The 21,677-nt window shown below is 54.9% G+C and overlaps 1 protein-coding gene across 3 annotated transcripts; it reads left to right on the plus strand.

Annotated features, from left to right (window-relative positions):
• Positions 1-2,668: 2,668 nt before the first annotated feature.
• STX1B (syntaxin 1B) lies at positions 2,669-21,582 on the plus strand. 3 transcript variants are annotated; one of them, XM_086374918.1, is made up of 10 exons: positions 2,669-2,988; positions 11,516-11,590; positions 11,795-11,894; positions 11,996-12,070; positions 14,974-15,047; positions 15,426-15,534; positions 15,712-15,785; positions 17,644-17,781; positions 17,873-17,983; positions 19,504-19,782. In XM_086374918.1, exons 1-10 carry the CDS (start codon positions 2,959-2,961, stop codon positions 19,630-19,632), a joined length of 915 nt encoding a protein of 304 aa, XP_086231044.1. In that variant the 5' UTR covers positions 2,669-2,958; the 3' UTR covers positions 19,633-19,782. The 3 variants fall into 3 exon arrangements, with proteins under 3 accessions (XP_086231044.1, XP_086231042.1, XP_086231043.1); XM_086374916.1 differs by having other exon boundaries at positions 2,810-2,988; positions 18,243-21,582; XM_086374917.1 differs by having other exon boundaries at positions 2,810-2,988; positions 19,633-19,782.
• Positions 21,583-21,677: the final 95 nt, after the last annotated feature.

Below are 21,677 nucleotides of genomic sequence, written 5' to 3' on the forward strand. Positions count from 1 at the left end.
TGGGGATGGGGACCAAATGAGAGAGCAGCTATTGAGCATAATCCGGGAAGCTGTGGCAGGGGGGCGGGCATTGACTTGGTTGATGCTGGGGATTGATATTATCTCATTTATTAGGGGAGCACTAACATCTGAGGCGGAGAAGGCAATGGCACCCCACTCCAGTACTCTTGCCTGGAAAATCCCATGGATGGAGGAGCCTGGTGGGCTACAGTCCATGGAGTCGCTAAGAGTCAGACACGACTGAGCGACTTCACTTTCACGCATTGGAGAAGGAAATGGCAACCCACTCCAGTGTTCTTGCCTGGCAAATCCCAGGGACGGGGGAGCCTGGTGGGCTGCCGTCTGTGGGGTCACACAGAGTCGGACACGACTGAAGTGACTTAGCAGCAGCTGCAGCAGCAGCAGCAGCATCTGAGGACGTGAAGGGAAAGGGTTGCAGGTGGGAAGAGCAGAAAGAAAGGTGTTCTTTTTTTTCGGTCACGTTGCACGGGTTTACACTTCCCTGGTGGCTCAGCTGGTAAAGAATTCACCTGCAATGTGGGAGACCTGGGTTCGATTCCTGGGTCGGGAAGATCCCCTGGAGAAGGGAAACGCTACCCCCTCCAGTATTCTGGCCTGGAGAATTCCATAGACTGCGTAGTCCATGGAATCGCAAAGAGTCGGGCATGACTGAATGACTTTCATGTTCACTTTGCATAATTTACGGAATCTTAGTTCCCCAACGAGGGATTGAACCCTGGTCCCTGGCAGTGAAAGTGCTGAGTCCTAACTACTGGACCACCAGGCAAGTCCCCAAGAGGAGGCTGCTCTGATGGTCTGGATAAAAACCAGTGAGTGCCTAGACTGACAAGGGTGGTGGGGATGGGGGGAACCCAGGCGACAGCTCTGGATTTGACAGTGGAGGGAGGGGCTGGAATCTTGTGGTTTTACAAGAATGGGCTTTGTCATCAAAAGGTGCAGGCAAGGACTTCCTTGGTGGTCCAGCGGTTTAAACTCTGCACTTCCAAATCAGGGGGTGGGGGTCCAATCCCTGGTTGGAGAGCTAAGATTCCGCATGCGGCACGTAGGCAGAAAATAAAAATTTAAAATAAAAAAGTTGCAGACAAGAGCCCCAGCCCTGCCCTTTGCTGTTATTTAAGCATTTCAAGCCGGCTTCCTGATGTGGACACTTGGGATAATGGCAGTAGCTTGGGAGAATTCACTTGGGAGAATTATGGGGGCTCCTCAGTGGAGCACCAGGGACTTGGCAGATGCTTGGAACATGGCAGCATTCTTTGGATGTGGGAGGGAGCCAAGAAGAGCTTTCTATCTGCTTTGAGGGGCTGAATGGACAGAGATGCCCTCTTTGATGGTGAGCACAGGAAGAGGCTCATTGGGAGAAGAGGCTCACAGTCTTGGTGGTCAGGGCCAAAGCCCTGGCCTCACTCACAATAGTTATGGATCCCCACATCTGAGACTGCAGTTTTGGTTTCTGTTCTTGGTGCTGCCCTGAGGACCTGGCATGCAGGTATAGAGTGGATATTGTAGTCATGTCAGTGTGGCTGAACCTGGGGAGGTGGGGGGTAAAGAAAGAAGAGAACCTGGGAGGAGGCCCAGGGAATCCTGCTGCGGAGGGGAGGCAGAAGAAGCTGGGGGTCTGGATGGAGGTTGGGAAACAACCTCCAGTGTTTGGAGGGGAAGGCGTGGAAGGCAAGAGGCAGGTGGGAGCCAAGGAAGGCAGGGTGTCAAGAAGAGAGGGGTCCTTGGGGTCATGCATCACTGAAAGATCACGGAGGATAAGGCCTGGTGAGCAATTGATGGATCTGGCCTAGAGGAGGTCACTGGGGACCTTTGAAAAAGCTGGTTTGAGACCTTTTGGTGGCCAAGGCCCCATTGCAGGGGTAGAGAAGTTGACGTGATGTTAAGCCGTGAAGATGGAGAGAGGAAAGGTGGCCATGAATGAACAGGACTGGGTTCTCGGACCCTTGAGGTTACCAGAAATCCCCTCCCAACAAGGACCGATTTTGTTTTGACAGAGCCACCTAAAGATAGGCCAGGTCTCCGGAGGTGCTGAGCTCCCTGTCCCTGGAGGTAGACAAGCAAAGCTCTGAGACCCACGCTGTCCAGGGACTCTCACACTTAGAGTGGGGAAGGTCGTGCAAAAAAAGAAAAACAAGCCCCATGTCCTCCTCAGCTAGGCTTGGCTGATTCCTTGCATCACAAAAGCCACCTAGAGGGTCACTTTCGCTATTCCTAGTGTCCAGAAAGCTCCCCGCAGGGACACACACACAGAGGTGGTCCTGCCCAGACTCACAGGGATACTCCCAAACATAAAATATAAAATCTATCTGCATCTCTTGGTGTAAAGGGATCCACAGTACCGCTCCCCAGGCTGTTCCCTTAACTCATTCCCTGACCCCTTCTTTCTGACATTCTAACCGCCACCCCCACCCTACACCAGCATCTCTGCGCCTCCAGCCGCATCTCCTGCCTCTCCGCATCTCTCCCTCCTTCTGTGGCTCTGCCCTTCCCCACCCCCCTCTAGGCCTCTCCCATCTCCCTCCCTCCTGGGTCCCCCTCCCCGGACTACAACCCCCAGGCGCCCCCAGCCCCCGGCGCTGCGCATGCCCCCTGCTCCCCGCCCCCTCCTGGTTCCCCCCTCCCTCCCTTCCTCCTTACCTCCCTCCGCCCCCCTCCCCCGCGCTCCAGCTCTCCCGCATCCCTCCATCCGAGCCTGTGCCGCAGCCGCATCGCCACCGCAGCTCCGGCAGAGCCGAGCCCGGCCCAGGCCCCTGCCCCTGCCCGGCCCTCAGCCCGCCGCCCCCGACTCCGCCCCCGCCCGCGGGCCCCAGCCAGTGGCCCCGGTGCCCCCTCGGCGCCCCTAGACTCCGGCCTCCCGAACCGAGGCAGGAGGCAGGGAGCAGAAGCAGAGACAGGAGAACGAGAAGGAGGAGGAGGAGGAGGAGGAGCCGTCGCAGGATGAAGGATCGGACTCAGGAGCTGCGGAGTGTGAGCCTGGGGGTGGGGAGAATGGGGGGGGCGGGACCCCAATATTGGGGGACTCCTGGGGGTGGAGTGGGGGAGGTGCTGGGACGTGGGGGCAAATGATGAGGCGGGAGGTTGATGGCAGGGGCGCCCCAAGATGTGGAGGTACCTGCTGTCTCCAATGAACCTGCATTTTAGGGCCAGTGGCTAGAAAGGGTTGAGGCCATTAAGACATGCTGGGGGCAGGAGAGGTCTCAGGGACCCTGGACACCCCACGTCCCCAGGCGGGCCCTGGGGTCTCATCTGAGGATGGGAGAGAGTGAGTGTGGGGAGAGAACTGGAGGGTGCTGTCATCTGCTGGGCCGATTTGCTGAATGAGAGGATGTGGGCAGTTCCTGGGCCAAGCTGAGCCTAGCGGGACCCAGATTTGGGGGTGGCCGGGGGAAAGGACACAGGTTGGGACTGAGATGCTAACTGAGCAGTGAATGAAATGTGTGTTTGTGTTGCTCTTCGTGGGGAGGGGGCACCTCTCAGAGATGAGGAGGGAAGGGGTGGCTTCAGGAGATGGCCAGAGGCCAGGGCCGGACAGAGAGTGATCCCAGAGGTGGGAGAAGGGGCTGCAGGGGAGACCGGAAGGAGGTTCCGTGCACAGGGCCCTGGAACTGGGTTGTGTGCCATGGACTGTGCCCCACTGGGGGGAACTGGGGCATCCTGAACCATCAGGGGTGAGCTGGCATGGGCCCCCGGTCTGCAGGCCTGAAGAGGCCCGGCTCCAGGAGTCCGGCCAGGCAGTGAGTTGGATTTGGGTGACAGGGGAGGAGGGTGGCATGGTGTCTGCAGTGCAAGCTGCCATTTGGAAGAGGCTGGGGAATGGGGGCTTGATAAGAGTGGTTTCTGGGACTGGGAGGAGGCTAGGGGCATTGGAGAAATGACCTGGGGCCCAAGGAGGCAGAGCTGACAGCCTGCGGTGTGCTCAGGGCCCGGGGTTATGCTAATAAAGTACTAGACCCAACTGATGTAGCCTGATGCACTTGACTAGGAGCCTATTGGCTGTTCCCCCTGGGTTATTATCCCATTTGACAGATGAGGAGATCGAGGTTTGTGATGGGTAGGAATTTGCCCAAGGTCACCAAGCAAGTGGATGGGAAGATCAGACAGGATTCTGGGTTTCCCGTCTGCCAAGTTGACATGTGTCTCTGCTTTTTTAGCCTTTGAAAGAGAAGTCTCAACACTAAGGATAAAAAGCTCTGTCTTCGGAGGGCCCCCTGGGTTTGGGGATGGGGAACCAGGTTACAGGAAGACAAAAGGAAGGAGCTTGGAGGCAAGTGACTGTTGCCTCTAGGAGAAATGGGTTGACAGGTGGGATGAGAGAGGGAATTTTGAAGGTTGGGTTTTTTTTTTTTTTCAGTTAAACTTTGAGTTATACACTCAGGCATCAGGAAAAGGGGAGTGATAAAAATAACCAACATTCATGTGCCAGACACTGTTCTAAGTGTTGTATACATATTAACTCATTTTGATCCTTGTAGCAACCCTAGAAATTGGTGCTAGCATTATCCCATTTTACAGATGAGGAAACTGAGGCCCAAGGAGGTTAGGTAACTTGACCAAAGTCACACAGCTATTTAAAGGCAGGCTGGCTCCAGCACTGATGCTGTTAATTCCCCTTCTCTCCCCGTTTTCATCCAAAGCAGGTTGCCATCCATAATCTCATTAGACCCTCACCTGGTAAGGTAGGCAGACTGAGAGACTGCTTCATTTTATGGTGAAAAAGACCCAAGGCCTAGAGTGGTGAAAACTTGCCCAAGGTCACACCACTAGCAAGTGAGGAGTCTGGATTTGAACCCAGCTCTGCTGTTGCCAAGACTGTGCCATGGCTCCCAAACCCAGCGAGATGGAAAGCAGGTGGGGGTGAGGTGACAGTGGAATCATGGCGTGATTAGAGAGGGGGAGGGAAGAGGCAAAGCAGGATACAGGGAAGGCAGTGCTGAGAGTCTTCATCTGAGTGGGTCAAGGACCCCCTGCCCCAAGGGGAGGCATCCAGTTTGCTGGGGCTGCTGGGGGCAGCCGGTGGTGGAGGTGGGACGAGGGTGGAAGGATGAAGGGGGCTGACTGAATGCTGATGGCTCTGGTTAGTCATGGCTCCAGGAAACTGGAGATTCGGGAGGGCACGTGTAGGGTGGGAAAAAGCTTCCAGATGCAAGGAGTGTGGAGATCTCCCCACCAGAATTGAGAATGAGGAGGCTGGAAGCCTGGAGAAACCAGGCAGGGTGTGGGAGGCCTGGGAAAGGGGCCTCTGAGAGGCTGAGAGGGATCAGAAAGTCAGTGATAAGAGGGGAGGTCAGCCTGGGGGGTCCTGACTGTCTTTTTCCAGTAGCACTTTAAGAGGTCCCAAGGGGTTTATCACATAGCACTCACGGGCACAGGTTTGGGAGTCAGACTGTCTGGGTTCAAATCCTAGCTTTGCTACTCCTGTGTGACCTTGGGTAAGTTGCTTAACCTCTCTGGTCCTCACTTCCTTCATGAATGAATTGGGAGTAGCAATGGGACCTGCTTCGGAAGGCTATCCTGAGGATTGAAATTATGCCAGAGGCTCCTAGAAGGAGGCTTGGGCTCAGCATTGCTCCACGAGTGTATGTTATTCCATAGCTGACTTGTTTATTTCTCTTGAGTCTTCTGTCAGCCCCCTGGGATGGGCAAGACGTGGCCCCTAATTTATTTTGGAGTACATCAAGGGCCAGAGCAGTAACCTGACTTGCCCAAGGTCATACAGCTGTCAATGGCAGAGCCAGGGTGAACTAGGGTTTTCTGTTTCCACATCACCAGGCACCTTTGGTTGGCAACTGGGAGGTGCTGGGCTGGAGTGGAGGCTGCAGGAGGGAGTCAGTTGACTGGATGGGTGTCCCAGGGTCCAAGGAGTGGGTCCAGGGATGGGCTGAAAAGGAGAGGAAGAGAGCAAGTGAGGTGGGGAGAAAGGTTACAGAGAGAAGCCACAAGGGATGTGTTGTGGGCATAGCCTGCGAAGGCAGTTCTGGAGTGGGAAGGCGGAGGTGGGGGTGGTTGGGGAGACTGGGAAATGGGGGAGGGGAGCCTGCGGTGAGGAATTTGAGGGCCTTCACAGGTGGGATAGGCACATAGATGCTTTAGAAGTGCAGACCTGATGCAGCAGAAGGAAAGAGTGGCCCCACATTCTCCATCAGGGACCAGGAGAACCCTGGGTGATGGGTTGATAGCCTCCAGCAGCACAGGGATTGTTTCTGCCATTCAGACGCACAAGCTCCCCCGGCTTGAGAGCCTTTGCACCTGCTGGTCCTTCTGTGTGAATGCTGTTCCTTCTGCCTGAACACTGTTCCCTCTGCGTTGAATTCAGTGTCCTCCAGGTTGCGGTGCAGTTAACTCCCTGGGCCTTAGCTCGGATGTCAAACCTCCCCCACGGCCATTTCTATCACACCTCCCGCTTTATCTCCTTCCTGCTATATACCGGAGTCCAGTCTGAAATTGCTTGCTCCTTTTGCACGGTCTGTCTTCCTCCCCTGGAATGTCAGCTCCCTGGAGGCAGGCCCCCTTCCTGGCTTGTTCTCCACAGCACCCAGGAGAGAAGTGGACACTGATCAGACACATTTGTTAGATAAATGATGACTCTGTGGGGCAGAGGGAGCATGAAGAAGGAGTTGGTGGGGAAGGCAGAGGAGAGAGGTAGGGGTGGGAAGACTGGACTAGATGCTGGGATCGAGCAGAGGCCCGGGTCAGGGAGACAGATGGACCGAAGCAGGGGGTGCAGTGGAGAGAGGCTGGTGCCTCTAGATCAAAGGATGCATGTGCCCCTGAGAAGCAGGTGTGAGCACGTGTGCGCTGTGTGTGTGTGGGCATGCATACGTGTTTACCCAAACACATACCCACTCTATGACTTCTTTTATTTTTTTGGCCGCATCATGTGGCATGCAGGAATCTTAGTTCCCCAACCAGGGATTGAACCCGTGACCTCTGTAGTAGAAGCTCAGAGTCTTAACCACTGGACTGCCAGGGAAGGCCCACTCTATGACTTTTCTATCACCCAGTTCCAGTCTCTTTCCACCTTGGTTTAGTCACCCTCGTGTCTGTCTCCGTGCTGGACTCGCTGGCTCACACTGCCCCACTCCCTCTGTCCACGCATCTGTGTTGTCGCCACGCCACTGACACACCCCTGAGGGCCCCGGGTGTCTCTGGTCAGGAAGGACTGAACCCAGAGGCTTGGATCTGATGTCCCCTGTCCCCAGGACAGTTCCAGAATGTGCCCAGGGCTTCCACACTCTCCCATTTCATCCTCCTGAGCGCTTGAGGAGTTGGCAGGCAGTAAAGAGCAGACCGCCAGGGCTCCAATCCAGACCCCACCCTGTCGGCTCCCCATCAGCTGTATGATCTTAGGCAAATTACTTAATCTCTCTCTGCTTCATTGGTCAAATGGCCATAAAAAGAGTATCTACTTCATGGAGTGGCTGTAAGGATTAAATTCATTCAGGCAAAGCACTTGTAACTGAGCCCAACGGCTCGTTATTGACACCTATGTGTCTGATGTATATAATTCTTATCTTCATTTCGCACATGAGGAAACTGAGGCTTCAGTTGTCCCTAAGGTGGATAAGGGCGTGTGTGATCATCTTTTCCGAGGTATTCTTTTTTGCCTGGAGCCTGTTTTCTTTTAGGCTGGTTAGCTTCTTCCAGAAATGTAGGCTGTGCTCATGATGAAGATTGCATACCTCAGAGTGAGGAGGGCCCACCCATTTCACAGATAAGCCAGGGCCCAGGGAGGGGCCGCGAATTGCCTCGAGTCACCCAGCAAGTTGAATGGAGGCTAGAACCCCTGGCTTCCTGTCTGGGCTCTTCCTGCAGCCTGGCACCTCTTCCTGGTTTTCTGTCGCAGCCACGGGAGTTCAGCAGTGCTGAGGACACAGCAGAGACAACTCTTTAGGGGCCAGGAAGAAACAGAGGGACAGGAGGGAAAGAGCCTGAGATTAAGTACCAGACAGTTCAGGGACTAAATTCAGTTCACCTTTGACCTTATTTGCTGTGAAGTCTTAGGCAGGGTCAGGCAACCTCTCTGAGCCTGTTTCCTCATCTGTAACAGGGGAAAGGCAGTGGGTACCAACCAACCCTCCCTGAGCAGTAATTATTTCTGGCAGCATCTGGCATTTTCTTCCTGCCTGGTGGTCTCATTGCCTCCTCCAGCCCACCATTTAGGGAGGACTCAGGCTTCCCCAGTGGCTCAGACGGTAAAGAATCTGCCTGTAGTGCAGGAGACCTGAGTTCGATCCCTGGGGCGGGAAGATCCCCTGGAGAAGGGAATGGCAACCCACTCCAGTATTCTTGCCTGGAGAATTCCATGGACAGAGGAGCCTGACGGGCTACAGTCCATGGGGTCGCAAAGAGTTGGACACGACCGAGTGACTAGCACTTTTACTTTCTTGACTTTATTGCCGTTCAGCAAATGCAGAGACTGAAGCTCAGAGGGAAGAAGGCGTGTGGCCCTCCAGCTGCTGACCTGGGCAAGCGTGTTCGCCTCTCTGTGACTCAGTTTCCCCACCTATAAAAGGGGGCTATTGTGAGAACGAAATGGATAAATAAAGGCAGGGTGCTTAAAACAGCATTTAGCACATCATAGAATGCTGTGTAAACATTTGCCATAACTGGGATTCCCTGGTGGCTCAGATGGTGAAGAATATGCCTGAAATGCAGGAGACTTGGGTTCCATCCTTGGGTCGGGAAAAATCCCTGAAGAAGGGAATGGCTCCCCATTCCAGCATTCTTGCCTGGAGAATCCCATGGACAGAGGAGTCTGGTGGGCTACAGTCCATGCGGTTGCGAAGAGTCGGGCACGACTGAGCGACTAACACTTTCATGAGCTTTCGCTGACCAATGGTAAACTGAAGAATTTCAGTGAAGATTAAATGAGATAACAAGAATGCAAGACCAAGGCCAAAGGCGCTCTCAGATGCTAATATTTTGCTAGGCTTTTAGGACGCAGAGCTTTGCCCAGATTCGGCCTTGTCAGGAGGGGACCTGAGAAGGGAACCCTCTGGTGGTGGAGTGGCTGGTAGGAGGCAGCGTGGCCTTGAGCCACAGAAGAGGGTCTGGGAGGAGGCATGTCTTAGATTATGCCTCTGGTTTTCCAGCCCTTCAGCCTGGGTGCCCTTGAGCAAGTCCATTTCCTCTTCCCCCTCTGCCCTCCTGTTCCCTCATCTGTGAAATGGGGACAGCTTTTTCGAGGGCTGTGGTGGTAAGGATCAGACGAGATTATAGATGGAGAAGTGTCTGGAAACTGGAGAGGAGTTTAGCTCTCAGTTGCCTGTAATTAGTGCACCAACTAAGTCATCCTTGGGGCCTGTACCTTTCCTCCTCTCTCAAGGGCAAGTAAACAGGCAGCCAAGGATGCCCCGGGGCAGAATCAAGGACCTGGCCCTGGGGACAACAGGAGAGAGGGAGAGAGATGAGACTTGAGGGAGTCTAAAGTCAGCGTTGGGCTTCCCTGGTGGGGAACTAAGACACACAGAAAGTCAGCATGGGAGGGGGAAAAGAACAGGAAAGTTTCCAGACACCTGGGCCAGCGAGAGGCCTCATGACTTGTGGGCAGCCAGGCTGTGGGCCAAGTGCTTGAAGGCAGAGAAGGAACATGCCTTCGTGGGGCAGCTGGTTTTTTGAGGCTAGCACCTCATGGGAGGCCGGTGAGTCCTCAAAGATGAGCCAAGCAGCCCAGAGCCTCTTGGGGCCAAGGTCTGCCGGTGTGGTTCCGGGTCAGCTGGAGGCTTGAAGAGCCAAAAGTCCCCTCAGGGTCCCCAAGCCCCACCGGCTACCACCCCTCCTTCTGGGGGCAGCTGTGGGCCAAGAAGAGGAGCCCCCCCTTTCCCGGGAGATATTTGGAGATGAAATGGAAGTGCTGAGCCCATTCTCTGACATGGCATGGGGAGGATCCCTGGGTACCATCTGAGCCAGGCTTCAGTGGAAAGCTGGGGTGCCTTTGAGAGGGTCTAGCTGGGCATCTCCATTGATCTCTTCCTTGTGCTGTCGGGGCTCTCTGATTCCAAGTTAACCGGCTGTCTAGATCTCATCTAGCTCCCATCTGGCTCTGTCTAGGTTCGATCTCAGCTGTCTGCGATCTGTCTGCGTGAGTCTGGTTGGGTCTGAGCTGTCTGGTTTCTGTCGGGTCCTGTCTGCGGTCTGCTGGGACCCTGTCGAGGTTCTGGGCGAGCTCTCCTCTTTCAATCTCATCTGGCAACATCCCCTGCTAGACACTTTTGGCTCCTGTCTTGATTTCATTCAGGCTCTGGTCGTGAGATTCTGTCTGAGTCTTGGCTCGTTTTTGTTTTTGTTTTTTTCTGGAAATCAGGGTGAACTCTGTTTAAATTTCCGTGGAGGCTGATTAGGGCTCCAGATGTAATTAAGTTTAATGGGCTCAGCTTTGGCCCTCAGACTTCTGTCCCGAGCAGGGTCTTGAGTCGGGAGTGTGGAGCACTGGGGAGCCCTCCCTACCCCCTTTTCCTCCTTCCTAGATCTGAGTGAGCATGCGAACCTGAGGCTCAGAGAGGCTGAGAGCACAGCCCCAGGGGGCCCTCCCCAGTGTCCCAGGGGGCGTGGGGGTGGTGAGCTCTGCACGTCTGTGTGTCCACATGTTCAGAAGGCAGCTCTGCTGTGGGCCCGTGTGCGGGTGAGCGTCAGCACGTCAGTGCAGCTCTGTGTGGGTGTCAGGGGGCCTATTTCTGTGTGCCTTTGTATCAGCCCTTCTGTCTATGTCACTGGCCTGTCTGGTGGCCGCGGTGGCGGTGTGGGAGGGCGAATCCCTTTGTGTCTCTGCGCCCTGGGGGTGGAGGGCTGAGCAGCTGCAGGTTGCAACTGGGAAATCCAAGCAAGGGAGAGTAGGTGGGTGTGAAGTTGGAAGAGGCTGGATGAAAGCAAGTGACTTCACAGAGGAAAGTCGGGGAGGGGTGAGAGTGGGTGGGAGGAGGAAGGTCGGGGTGCTCTCTGTGTCTCGCATCCAGCCCTCCCCGGGCCTGACTGTGCTTGCTTAACTTGATGCCCGCCACTGGCAGTGAAGTGACCTTGCACAGGGGACGTGGCCAGTCGTGTTGGAGGCTGGAGGGGAAGAGAAGGGAACACAGCGAAGCCTGGCGGGAGCGGCTGGGGGCATGGTGGCAGGGGTCAGGCTCCCTGGACTCCACGTCAGACCCCTTCTTGCAGCCCAGAGCCAGTTACTGCCAGGCTGACATTTGGCCAGTTTTTACAATATGGAAATGCTTCCACACTGGTTGGATAAAGCATCTGTCCAGAGCACCACCCGCCTCCAGGGTGACAGCGCTCCCAGGACCACTTCTACTCCGTAAGGGTGCCTTTGGCTAATTCCCTCCAAGGTGTCCTTTGGGCTGTCAGCCACCCGGCCTCCGGGACCCTGTGCCACAGGACACTCAGTATTTGTTATGACTTCTGGGCGCCCTTCATGTGACCCTTCCCAGGACCCCCACTCTGAGCCTAGAGCTCAGAGCAACAGGACTGCTCACAGACCCTGCCTTTCTTTGCCTCCCAGGCGAAAGACAGCGATGATGAGGAAGAAGTGGTCCATGTGGACCGAGACCACTTCATGGATGAGTTCTTTGAACAGGTAACAGAACCTGACCCCCAACCCACAACTGCCTTCTTCCTGGCCCCCCGCACCCCCATCCCTCTCTCTACTCCTCCATCCCCTTGGCGTTTTACCAGCCGTTCTGGGTCTGGCCCATTTCCCTGAACCCTGACTGAGCACCACCCCCGAATCCCTTTGTCTGGCCCGACGACTTGGCTGGGTATAGCCAATTTGCTGCCCCAGGTGGAAGAGATCCGGGGCTGCATTGAGAAGCTGTCAGAGGATGTGGAACAAGTGAAAAAACAGCACAGTGCCATCCTGGCCGCCCCCAACCCGGATGAGAGTGAGTGCTACTGCTGGGTGGTTGGGAGCTGGGGCAGAAGGAGGCTGGGGTCCCACCCAAACGTCTCACCCATCCCTCTCGTCCCGTCGCCTCCCCCTCAGAGACCAAACAGGAGCTGGAGGACCTCACTACAGACATCAAGAAGACGGCCAACAAGGTTCGATCCAAGTTGAAAGGTGAGAAATGCCGTCCCCTGACTAAGGAGGGAAACAAGTCTGCCTTCCATTGGACTAAACCATGACAAATGTCTACAAACTTCCAGGAGTCAAATTCCTAAACAGTGAGAAGGCATAAAATCCCAGATTTTCCAGTTTGCTCCAGATGCCACAGAGAAAGATACAGACAGGACAGGGAAATGAGAGAAAGGAGGGTTTCTGTCCAAACTGCATCCGAGCTCTCCATCGGCAAGAAGATCTGCTGAGAAAATGTAATCTTCCAGGTGGCTTTCGTTTCACAGAGGCCTCATTTCTCCTGAACAGGTGCCGGACATAGCGCTCAGCACCCAGTAGGTGGGCTCAGCAAATGCTTCTGAATTGGTATCCTTAGCTCAGGACAGATTGGACTGTGTGGCTGACACCAGGGGGCTGGCAAGCTTGCAGGAGGGACTTGCCAAATGCTCATGTATTCACTCTAATTTAAGGACTTGGGTGCTGGTAATAACCACCTTCCCCCAAAGCATTGTGGGTTGGGAACCTCCTTATCTGTTGGTGCCAGGGGAATTCAGCAGCATTACCGTGATGTTAATTTGTGTGCTCCTGGTAATTCAGCATCAGAAAACACTTGCCAAGCACTCCTCTGTCTGAGGCATGTTGCTGGGCTCTGGGGGGAAAGGAGTCATGTCAGATGTCTGGCCCTGAGTACAATGACCTTGGTCCAGGGAGATGAGGACAGGGACTCATGCTTTCCCGGATTCAACAGGAGGTCATATGTGAGCCTCTAGTGCTGATCTGTAAGCCCTGTGCACTTAGGAGAGTGTGCTGGAAAGCAGAATGATCCAAACTGGGAGCTCACTGATTGCAAATCCAGAGAGAGGGAGCCCACTTCCATCATTAACTCATTCTGGACAGGTACCCTACCCTCAGCTTCCTCATCAGTACAGTAAGAACTACTGAAGCAATTTCAAAGCTAGGGGGGTGGAGCTTCTTCATTTTTCTTTCTTTTTTTGGAGGGTAGCAAAATCTTTTTTTCCTAAGTGAAATCTCACCCCAAATTCCATTATATACAACACATAAATGTCAGACTGTTCTGGCTGACCTGGGGTTGGGAGTCCCAGAGCCCTATGCACCTGGCTTCCCATCACTCCCAGCAACAGCCCCCTCTGAGGTTCCTTCTCAGAAGCAGGGATCCATGGAACACAGTTTAAAAATCTCTGTACTCAGCGATTTCATTGAGCCTATGGAACTCTGACATTAACATGCTGTATAAGACCTTGACACGGGTTCAGTGCCTGGATTGGGAAGATCCCCTGGAGAAGGGTGTGGCAGCCCACTCCAGTATTCTTGCCTGGAAAATCTCATGGACAGAGGAGCCAGGCAGGCTACAGTCCATAGGGTCGCAAAGAGTTGAACATGACTGAAGCGACCTAGCACACATGAGACCATGAGGAGGGCTATATGGTTTAGGACTTCAGAAACAGCCAAGAAAGAAGATAGGAAAAGTGGCAATGCCTTAGAGAAGCTGACCTTTCAGAGCTCCAGAAAAAGAGAGCGTCTTCTCCATCTCTCTCCAGCTGTGTGGTGCCATGACCTCTGGCTTTGTCTGTGACCTCAAATGGTGGTTTTCTCCATCTCAATCTCAGTTTCTAGTCTGAAATCTGGACTGCTATCACTGAACTCCCAGGATTGCTGGAAGAAGTCATTGAGACCTTATTAAAGGATCCTTTCCTCCAGGATTTGACCCCAGCCCCAAGCCTGACAATAGGGTCCCAGTCTAGGGCCAGTGATTCCAACATCCTTGGGTGTGTGTTTCTGGACTTTTCCCGTAGCAGCTGAAACAGAGATGTCACGCATTCACTGGCCCGCCGTGGCTGGCAGGGGAGCGCTGGGGCACCATCCAGCCTCATACCTCCAGCGCTGCCAGGAACAGTGAAGCTATGTTCTTAGGAATGGCCTGGAGGCTTTTCCCCTTTTGAGAGGGCCTGTGTTTCATTCAGGCTGCATTTCCGGAGCCCAGCCGGTTTTACTCACAAGCTCCTTTATAGAAAATCTGAATAAGTGTGGGGAGTGTATGATCTAGAAGCAGCAACCCCAGTTAATCTGTGTGCTTTTCCAGAACATCCTTTAGCAGTGGGGATTCCTGGGACAGTGGTCATTTTCTAAGGCAGTGTGTGTGTGTGTGTGTGCTCAGTCATGTCCATCTCTTCCATCATATCCGACTCTTTGTGACCCTATGGACTGTAGCCCACCAGGCTCCTCTGTCCATGGAATTCTCCAGGCAAGAATACTGGAGTGGCTTGCCACGCCCTCATCCAGGGGATCTTCCTGACCCAGGGATCAAACCCACATCTCTTATGTCTCCTACATCTATAGGTGGGTTCTTTACCACTAGTGCCACCTGGGAAGGAGGAGAGCTATTTTCTCTGTTGGAACATCCATCTGCTTACCCCGGGATTTTCCCAGGAAAGGGCGGCTACTAGAACCTGACCTGCCTGAAACTCCTTGCAGTCCACCAGTAAAGTCCCACGATGGGTTCCTGACCCTTTGCTGAGGTTGCAAAAAGTAGAGAGTACCCTCCCATTCATACAGAGGATGTCGACTGGGAGGCTGGGCAGGAGTTACAGACTTTCAAAGACCCAGTCTCTCCATCAGAACAAATAGCCCCCCTGTCTGGTGACCAACTGATGCTCAATCTCCCCTCCTGCTTGCCTTCCAGGCCCCCTCAAATGTTGATCCCTTTATCCGCCGGCCTCCTGCCTCACCACCCTGCAGTCTTTACTGCCTGCCCTTGCTTGGGTGTGACATCTGTTCACAGGCCTGCGGCCTGCCTCAGGATGTCTACCCCTTCATATGTCCCAAGCCTCCGCCCCGCACGCCCCGGGTCTCCCGCCCGCCCGCCCGCCACTGTGTCTTCTTTCCCACAGCGATCGAGCAAAGCATTGAACAGGAGGAGGGACTGAATCGTTCCTCTGCGGACCTGCGCATCCGCAAGACCCAGGTAGGAGTCAGCGGCCAGGCACGGTCAGGGCCAGGGCCAGGACCAAAGCAGAAGGGACCTGGCAGGGGAGGAGTCCAGGCTGGAGCCCTGCCTGTTGGGGTTGGGCAGCCCAGAGCAGGCCCAGGAATGGGGCGTGGCCGAGGAGGAGACTGGGTGGGGCGGGGGCGGGGCTACGGCGGAGGGCCCTTGCCTGGCCGCTTTGGTCGGTTTGGGTGTAGGATGTAGGTACTGGGGCTAAGGAACTGCGCTCTTGTGAGGGGTTGGGATCGTGGCACGAGCTGAAGAAAGGGCCATAGGCCTACTCAATCCCTCCTGCCCACTCCATCCCTCCACGGTCTCTGCTGCCTGCCTCCTAATTTGTCTGTACCTCCACCCCAGCACTCCACACTCTCCCGGAAGTTCGTGGAAGTAATGACTGAATATAACGCGACCCAGTCCAAGTACCGGGACCGCTGCAAGGACCGGATCCAGCGGCAGCTGGAGATCAGTGCGTGTGACTCCCCTACCCCCAACCCTGCCACCCCCGCCGTCGCGTACTCCTTCCAGGCAGGCCCTTCCCCTCGGTGGGCCATAGGCCAGGTGGGAGGGTGGGCTCCGGGGTCCCATCACCTTGGGCCCCCCAGGCTGGCCCAGTCACTGAACAGAGAGCCCTTTCTCCCCACAGCCGGAAGGACCACAACCAACGAAGAACTGGAAGACATGCTGGAGAGTGGAAAGTTGGCCATCTTCACGGACGATGTGAGCCCCGCGTAGGGGTGGGGTCTGTACTTGCAGAGTATTCATCGTTCCTCCCCAGGCTTAGGCTGAATTCAAGGTCCTAAGTCCACCCTGAAATCACAAGCGTCGGGAAGTCTGAATCTGGGACTGGGGAATTCCGTGGGGGCTGAGCAGAAAGGCAGCCTCATAAAAATGGCAGACGGGAGTGGGCACTGTTGTAGGCACTGTACCTATTTACATTTACCTACTAAACTCCTTTACTCCTCACCACAAGCCTCTGAGGCAGCTGCATTTCACACATGAGGAAATCTGACCCAAATTTAAAAAAAGAGCTTAAATGACTTGCCGAGGTCACACAACTCGAGGCAGAGCAAGGATGCAGTCCAGTCATGACTCTTCAGTACAAGGATACACTTCTCCCTGGTGACACAGGTCATTTCACCAAGTGACTAATTTGCCTACGTTTTGAAGATTTAAAAAAAAAAAACTAGTTTTAGTTTTGCTGAAGTTTTGCCCTTGCCGTCTTATATGTGAAATAGATGGACTTTCCCCAGCTGTACCCCTCCACCGTAGTTCTTCTTTCTCTTTCTTGACTTTTGCCCTGGCTGACAGGTTCTGGCTCTCTTTCTGCTTCTGGTGGGTGGCAGAATGACTCTGGTTTAGGTTTCTAGACCAGGATTAAAGTCTGTTCACTGATTGTCTAGCAGTTTTCAGCAAATTGTTATTTAGAGAATTGACTTTGTTAAATTAGCTTTGAGAAAATCGCTCATGAGCCAGTTAGCCCGGAGCCCTCCCAGACAGTTCTGCCCGGGATGTCTGTCAGTCTGCCTGCGAGTAGAGGGAAAACTTATAAGTGGTTCTCAGGATATAGAGCTGATCCCTGCCAACTGACCCACCATCATTGCGGTGCAAGGTTGTCGGTACCTTGCCTGAAGGCTGAACAGTATGCAGATGGGCCCTAAAATAGTATTCATTTCTAGGGTCAAGGAAGGCTTCCTGGGGCAAGTGGCATTGAGCTGTGTGCCTTAAGAGACAAGGAGCATTTGGACACAGGAAGATGGGCAAACGACATTCCAGACAAAGAGGACAGACTGAATAAAGACAGGGAGAGTGGACCAGTTGCCAAAGAGCCATTGGATGATGTGGGCTCTTATGATTTGGGGAGATAAGGACAGAAAGGAAGATGGGATCTTGATTGCTAAAGTAAAAGGTGTGTAGACTGTGGGTAGTGGGAAGCCCTGGAGGGTTTTAGAGCAGAAGAGTGGCTTTCTAAACAGTGAGTGGTTTGGAAAATGAGTGATCTGGCTTTTGTGAGGAGGCGGTATACCTGGTTGTGTTACTGTGTCCACCATTGACCAGATGGTGGCCCCCAATCCTGGTGGGGGTCCAGGACCCCCATCTCCCTGGTGTGTGCTAGAGGCTTTTTGAAAATATATTCATTTATTTGGTTGCGCTGGGTCTTTAGTTGTGGCACACAGGATCTTTCAGTTATGGCCTGTGGGATCTAGTTCCCTGACCAGGGGTCGAACCTAGGACCCCTGCATTGGGAGCACAGAATCTTAGCCACTGGACCACTAGAGAAGTACCCAAGTTTTACTTTTTGTAATTTAACACATGTCTCTTTAGTGCTTTCTGTGTGCCAGGCACTATTCTAATCAATGTACACAGTCACTCAGTCTTCACATAGCCATGTGAGGCAGGCACTTAGTGTCAGTTTTCTAGGTGAGGAAACTGAAACTCCATGAAGTTAAGCAGTTTATCCACAGTTACAGCTAGTAAGCACCAGCCAGATTTGAACCCAGATGCTCTTCTGGGAGTGAAGGGGTTGCAGCTCCCCTCCCACCCCCCAAACTCACCCTTCCCACCCCCATCACCCTAGATCAAAATGGACTCGCAGATGACAAAGCAGGCGCTGAACGAAATAGAGACGAGGCACAACGAGATCATCAAACTGGAAACCAGCATCCGTGAGCTGCATGACATGTTTGTGGACATGGCCATGCTGGTGGAGAGCCAGGTACTGCCTCGGGGAGCCTCGCCCGGGTCCCCTGGGGGTCCCCTCTTCCAGCCCCAGTTCCCACCCCGTCCCATGCATGTCTCCTCCATAGGGCGAAATGATTGACCGCATTGAGTACAATGTGGAACATTCCGTGGACTACGTGGAGCGAGCCGTGTCTGACACCAAGAAAGCTGTGAAATATCAGAGCAAGGCCCGGAGGGTGAGCGGGGGCGGGTGGGCCTGTGGAGCAGGTGGGCTGAAGCCGAGCGGGCGGGGCTGGGCTCGGGCCGGGGCTGAGGTGAGTGATGAAATCCCACGAGAGGCCTTATCTCTGGTTCTGACCTCTTCCTTTTCTTTCTGTTTTCTCTCCCCTCTTCTTTTCCCTCACACCATCCTCCCCATCCGTCTGTCGGTTTGTCTGTCTCTTTATCTCTCGGTCTCCCTGTCTCCTCCCTCCCCCTCGGCCTTCCTGCCTGCAGAAGAAAATCATGATAATCATTTGCTGTGTGGTGCTGGGGGTGGTCTTGGCGTCATCCATTGGGGGGACGCTGGGCTTGTAGGCCCCCCCACCCTATCCCTCCCAGACCTTTCCCCCACCACATCGGGAGCAATACCCCCACCGCCCCTTCACTCCATCCCCTGCTCCAGGCTCACCCTCAACACAGGCAGCCCCCCTTAACCTTTACCGCCCATCAGACCCTGGAGTCCCTGGACCTCCCCCGACCATGGACCACCCTCGCCCCCGCACGTAGATAGCAGCAGGCGCGATTACACATGCACACCAACATGCATGCCGCCGGCACATGCTCGAGACGTGTGGACACCCCAGCGTGTGTGCGTGTGTGTACGTGTGTAGCTGCGTGTACAAGCACCCGATCACCCTTCTTGCCCCCCCACGTCAAGTTTGTGTGTTGTCCGAGCTTTCCCCCTTCCTCTGGGTTGTTGTGTGGACTGTGGCCGGGTGTGACACAGCAGCCCACTGAGCCCCACTCTTCTGTCTTCTGTAAACAGGGTTGTGTGTGTGTGTGTGTGTGTATGTGTGTGGTCACGGATCCATGGATACACAGTTTGTGTCCGTGGAATTTTGTGTTTGGGTGTTTAAATCCAATGTAACAGCACCGCCTCCCTTGACATGCCCCCTTCCCCTGAGTCTGCTACAAATGGGGCAGGTTGTATGTGTGCAGAGGTTCACACTCATTCCCTGAGGATCCAGGTTGGCCCAAGTACACACAGGTCGTGGCAGACACCCCAGCATGGTGTGGAGCCAGCGCTCCTGGCTTAGTCACCCCCGGGGCTGGCCTGTGTCCTAGGGAGCACGTGTGTGCATATGGGGTTCAGCCAAGGCAAGCAAGTGGACACATACACGTGTAAATAATCTAGCTTAGCCTGTGTATCTGTGTGCATTTCCCCTGGCAAGTGATGTGAGGGACGTGTGTGTGTGTGTGTGTGTGTGTGTGAGTGAATATCTAGGCTGTGTCTAAAGTGTCAGTAGGTGTTCTCTTGAGATAGAACCCTCTACATTTTGCATGGGACACGTGTTTTGGATGGGCACAGAAATCTATATTTCTACGCTATCTAGAGTACGTCTGCAATTGTGTGTGCGTATGTGTGTGTAGAGGATTTCTACATAGTGTGTTTCTGCCCCGCTGTGTATGATACCCACATCCATTCACCTGCAAGGACCTGTGTCCTGTCCAAGTTTGTTGATCCAAGTTATTTGCTTGCTCCCTCTCTCCCCAGAGCTGCTGGCCGCTGTTGGGTGTGGCCACACATGGCTCCATCAACGTTGTGCAATGGCCGCTTCCTGCTCTGCGTGGTCCAAGCCCCTGTGCACACAAGCCCACATGCTTATCTTTCTCTGTCACGTAGGCCTGGACGTGTAGAAGCTGGGACACCTCAGTGTTCTCCTACCTGCCACGGGGATGAGGCCACACCCAGGCACACACACATGCACACAGGAGCCCAGTGCATGCTGACACCAGCACGAAGCCTGTAGAGGTTGGCACCGGGACACACGAATGTCTCCTGGAAAGGCTGTTGGTGGGAAATGCTACTGATCAGGGGAATGGCAGGGGCTGCCCCCGGCTCTCAGAATGAGAACATTCTTGAGAATTACCTCAGAACCGAAAAGAGGCCGGTGATGGTCTCTACCGGCCCGTCTGATGTGCTGGCCTTTGGGGTTTAGGGAACTGCTTATTTCAGACGTACTGGAGTGGGCTGAGTCATGGGACCCATTCCCTGGACATGACTCCTGCTGCAGTGTCACCAATAGCTGTTGCCCCACAGGGTGAGTCTGAGAGTTTGTGACGGGCCCGGGTTTGTGATGGTGAGGAAGGCGCCAACTCCTCCCTTGCTGCGTAGACAACACATGCATGGGTGGATTTGTGCATTGGGTGGCAGGTGGGGGAGGGGTACATGGGCAGGGAACAGTGTTCGAAGCCTCCCACTCCACTGGCCCAGGAACATACGTGTGCACAAGGCGGAGGACTTTGGTGTGTGTACACATGGTTTCCTGGAGGCCCTCTTCATGTGAAGCGTGTGTGCGTGAGAGAGACAATGCACTTGTAACCTTCTGGAACGTAATACCCCACCCCACCCCAGCCCCAGCTCAGATAGCCAACCTCCTCCCTACCTGGCTGGGCCCTGCCTGTGTGTATGGCCCATAGATGCACGGGACTCCTAAGGTGGGCTTTCCTCAGGAGGGGCGCCTGCCTGTCCATTCCCACAGTGCCCTTCGTCAGGACAGGAAGTTTGCCCCCGGATCTGACTGTAGCCCCCCTTGCTCCCACTCAGGCTTCTTTGGGGACGTCAGAGCAGGCCCTAGCACCCCCCACCCAACCCTTTTTCCTTCCGGCCGCCCAGCCAGGATACCCTCTCAGCCCAGGTGTTTCCGGAATTCCCACGGCCCTGGGGCCACAAGAAGGGTGGAGCCATGGCTGGAGAGATGCTGCTGCCTCCTTGAGTGGCATTAGGTCTGTAACTGCCCTTCTCTGGGCCTCAGATGGACCAAAGGATCCCTGAGGGTCTGCTTCTCCGAGTCCCACCCACCACGGGATGTGTTTGCTTGTTGGCTGCTGTGTCCGTGCGTGTCCTGGAACTGTTGTCTGGGGGCTGGTGTCTCTTGCATGTTCTCAGACGAGTGTGTTCTGCCCACCTGCCCGCCGAGCCCCTACCACCATCAAGCCCCTGTGTGCCCCGTGGGTGGTCCCGGGCCTGGCCAGGGCTCGCTGCTTCCCCCCCCACTTCTCCCTAGCCCTGCCTTTCACGAAGCACACTGCGTGTCCATCCCATGTGCCTGTGGGTTGATGCACGCTCTTGCCACGCCTCGAGCGTGTGTACATGATGTGTTCTATGCATTCACCCTGCCCCACCCCCAGCCTGCCCCGCAGAGGACAAGATGGGTGGCCCCCGGCTCCCTCCTCCCCCACCCGACCCCCCCTTGCCTGCTGTGCAACCGTGTGCGTTGGCGTGTGTTTCTGTGTCGCTGGCGTGTCACGTGATGTAGCCGTGTTTGCTGACATGAGCCCCTGCCCCTTCTGTTTCTCCGTTGGTTTCTAGAGCTCTTTCCCTCTCCTCCCCGGAGGGGACAGGACTCCTGGGGCCTGGCTGGGGGCCCAGAGCCAGGCCATCCTCTCCTGTTAGCCCTCAGAGTCCCATTTCTCTCTATTGGTGACCAAGTTGCAAATGGATAAAATACAGGAAAATTCTGCCCCCCCGCCCCTGCCCTGCATGTCCTGTCCCCAGAGCCCCCCCACCCCCACCCCGGGCCGGGTCGGGCCCCGTGGGACGGGAGAAATAGCAACCAATCCAACAGCGGGATGCTGTGTGCTCACTTCCTTCTGTCCCCACACGGGACGGGCGCCGTGGGGGTGGGAGAGACATGGTGGGAGGTGGGGGGTGGGTGCTGGCTGGGG

The sequence above is a fragment of the Bos grunniens genome, chromosome 25, assembly GCF_055505025.1.
Source record: "Bos grunniens cultivar Pamir isolate PY7600 chromosome 25, Bosgru_T2T1.0, whole genome shotgun sequence".
Taxonomy (NCBI): domain Eukaryota; kingdom Metazoa; phylum Chordata; class Mammalia; order Artiodactyla; family Bovidae; genus Bos; species Bos grunniens.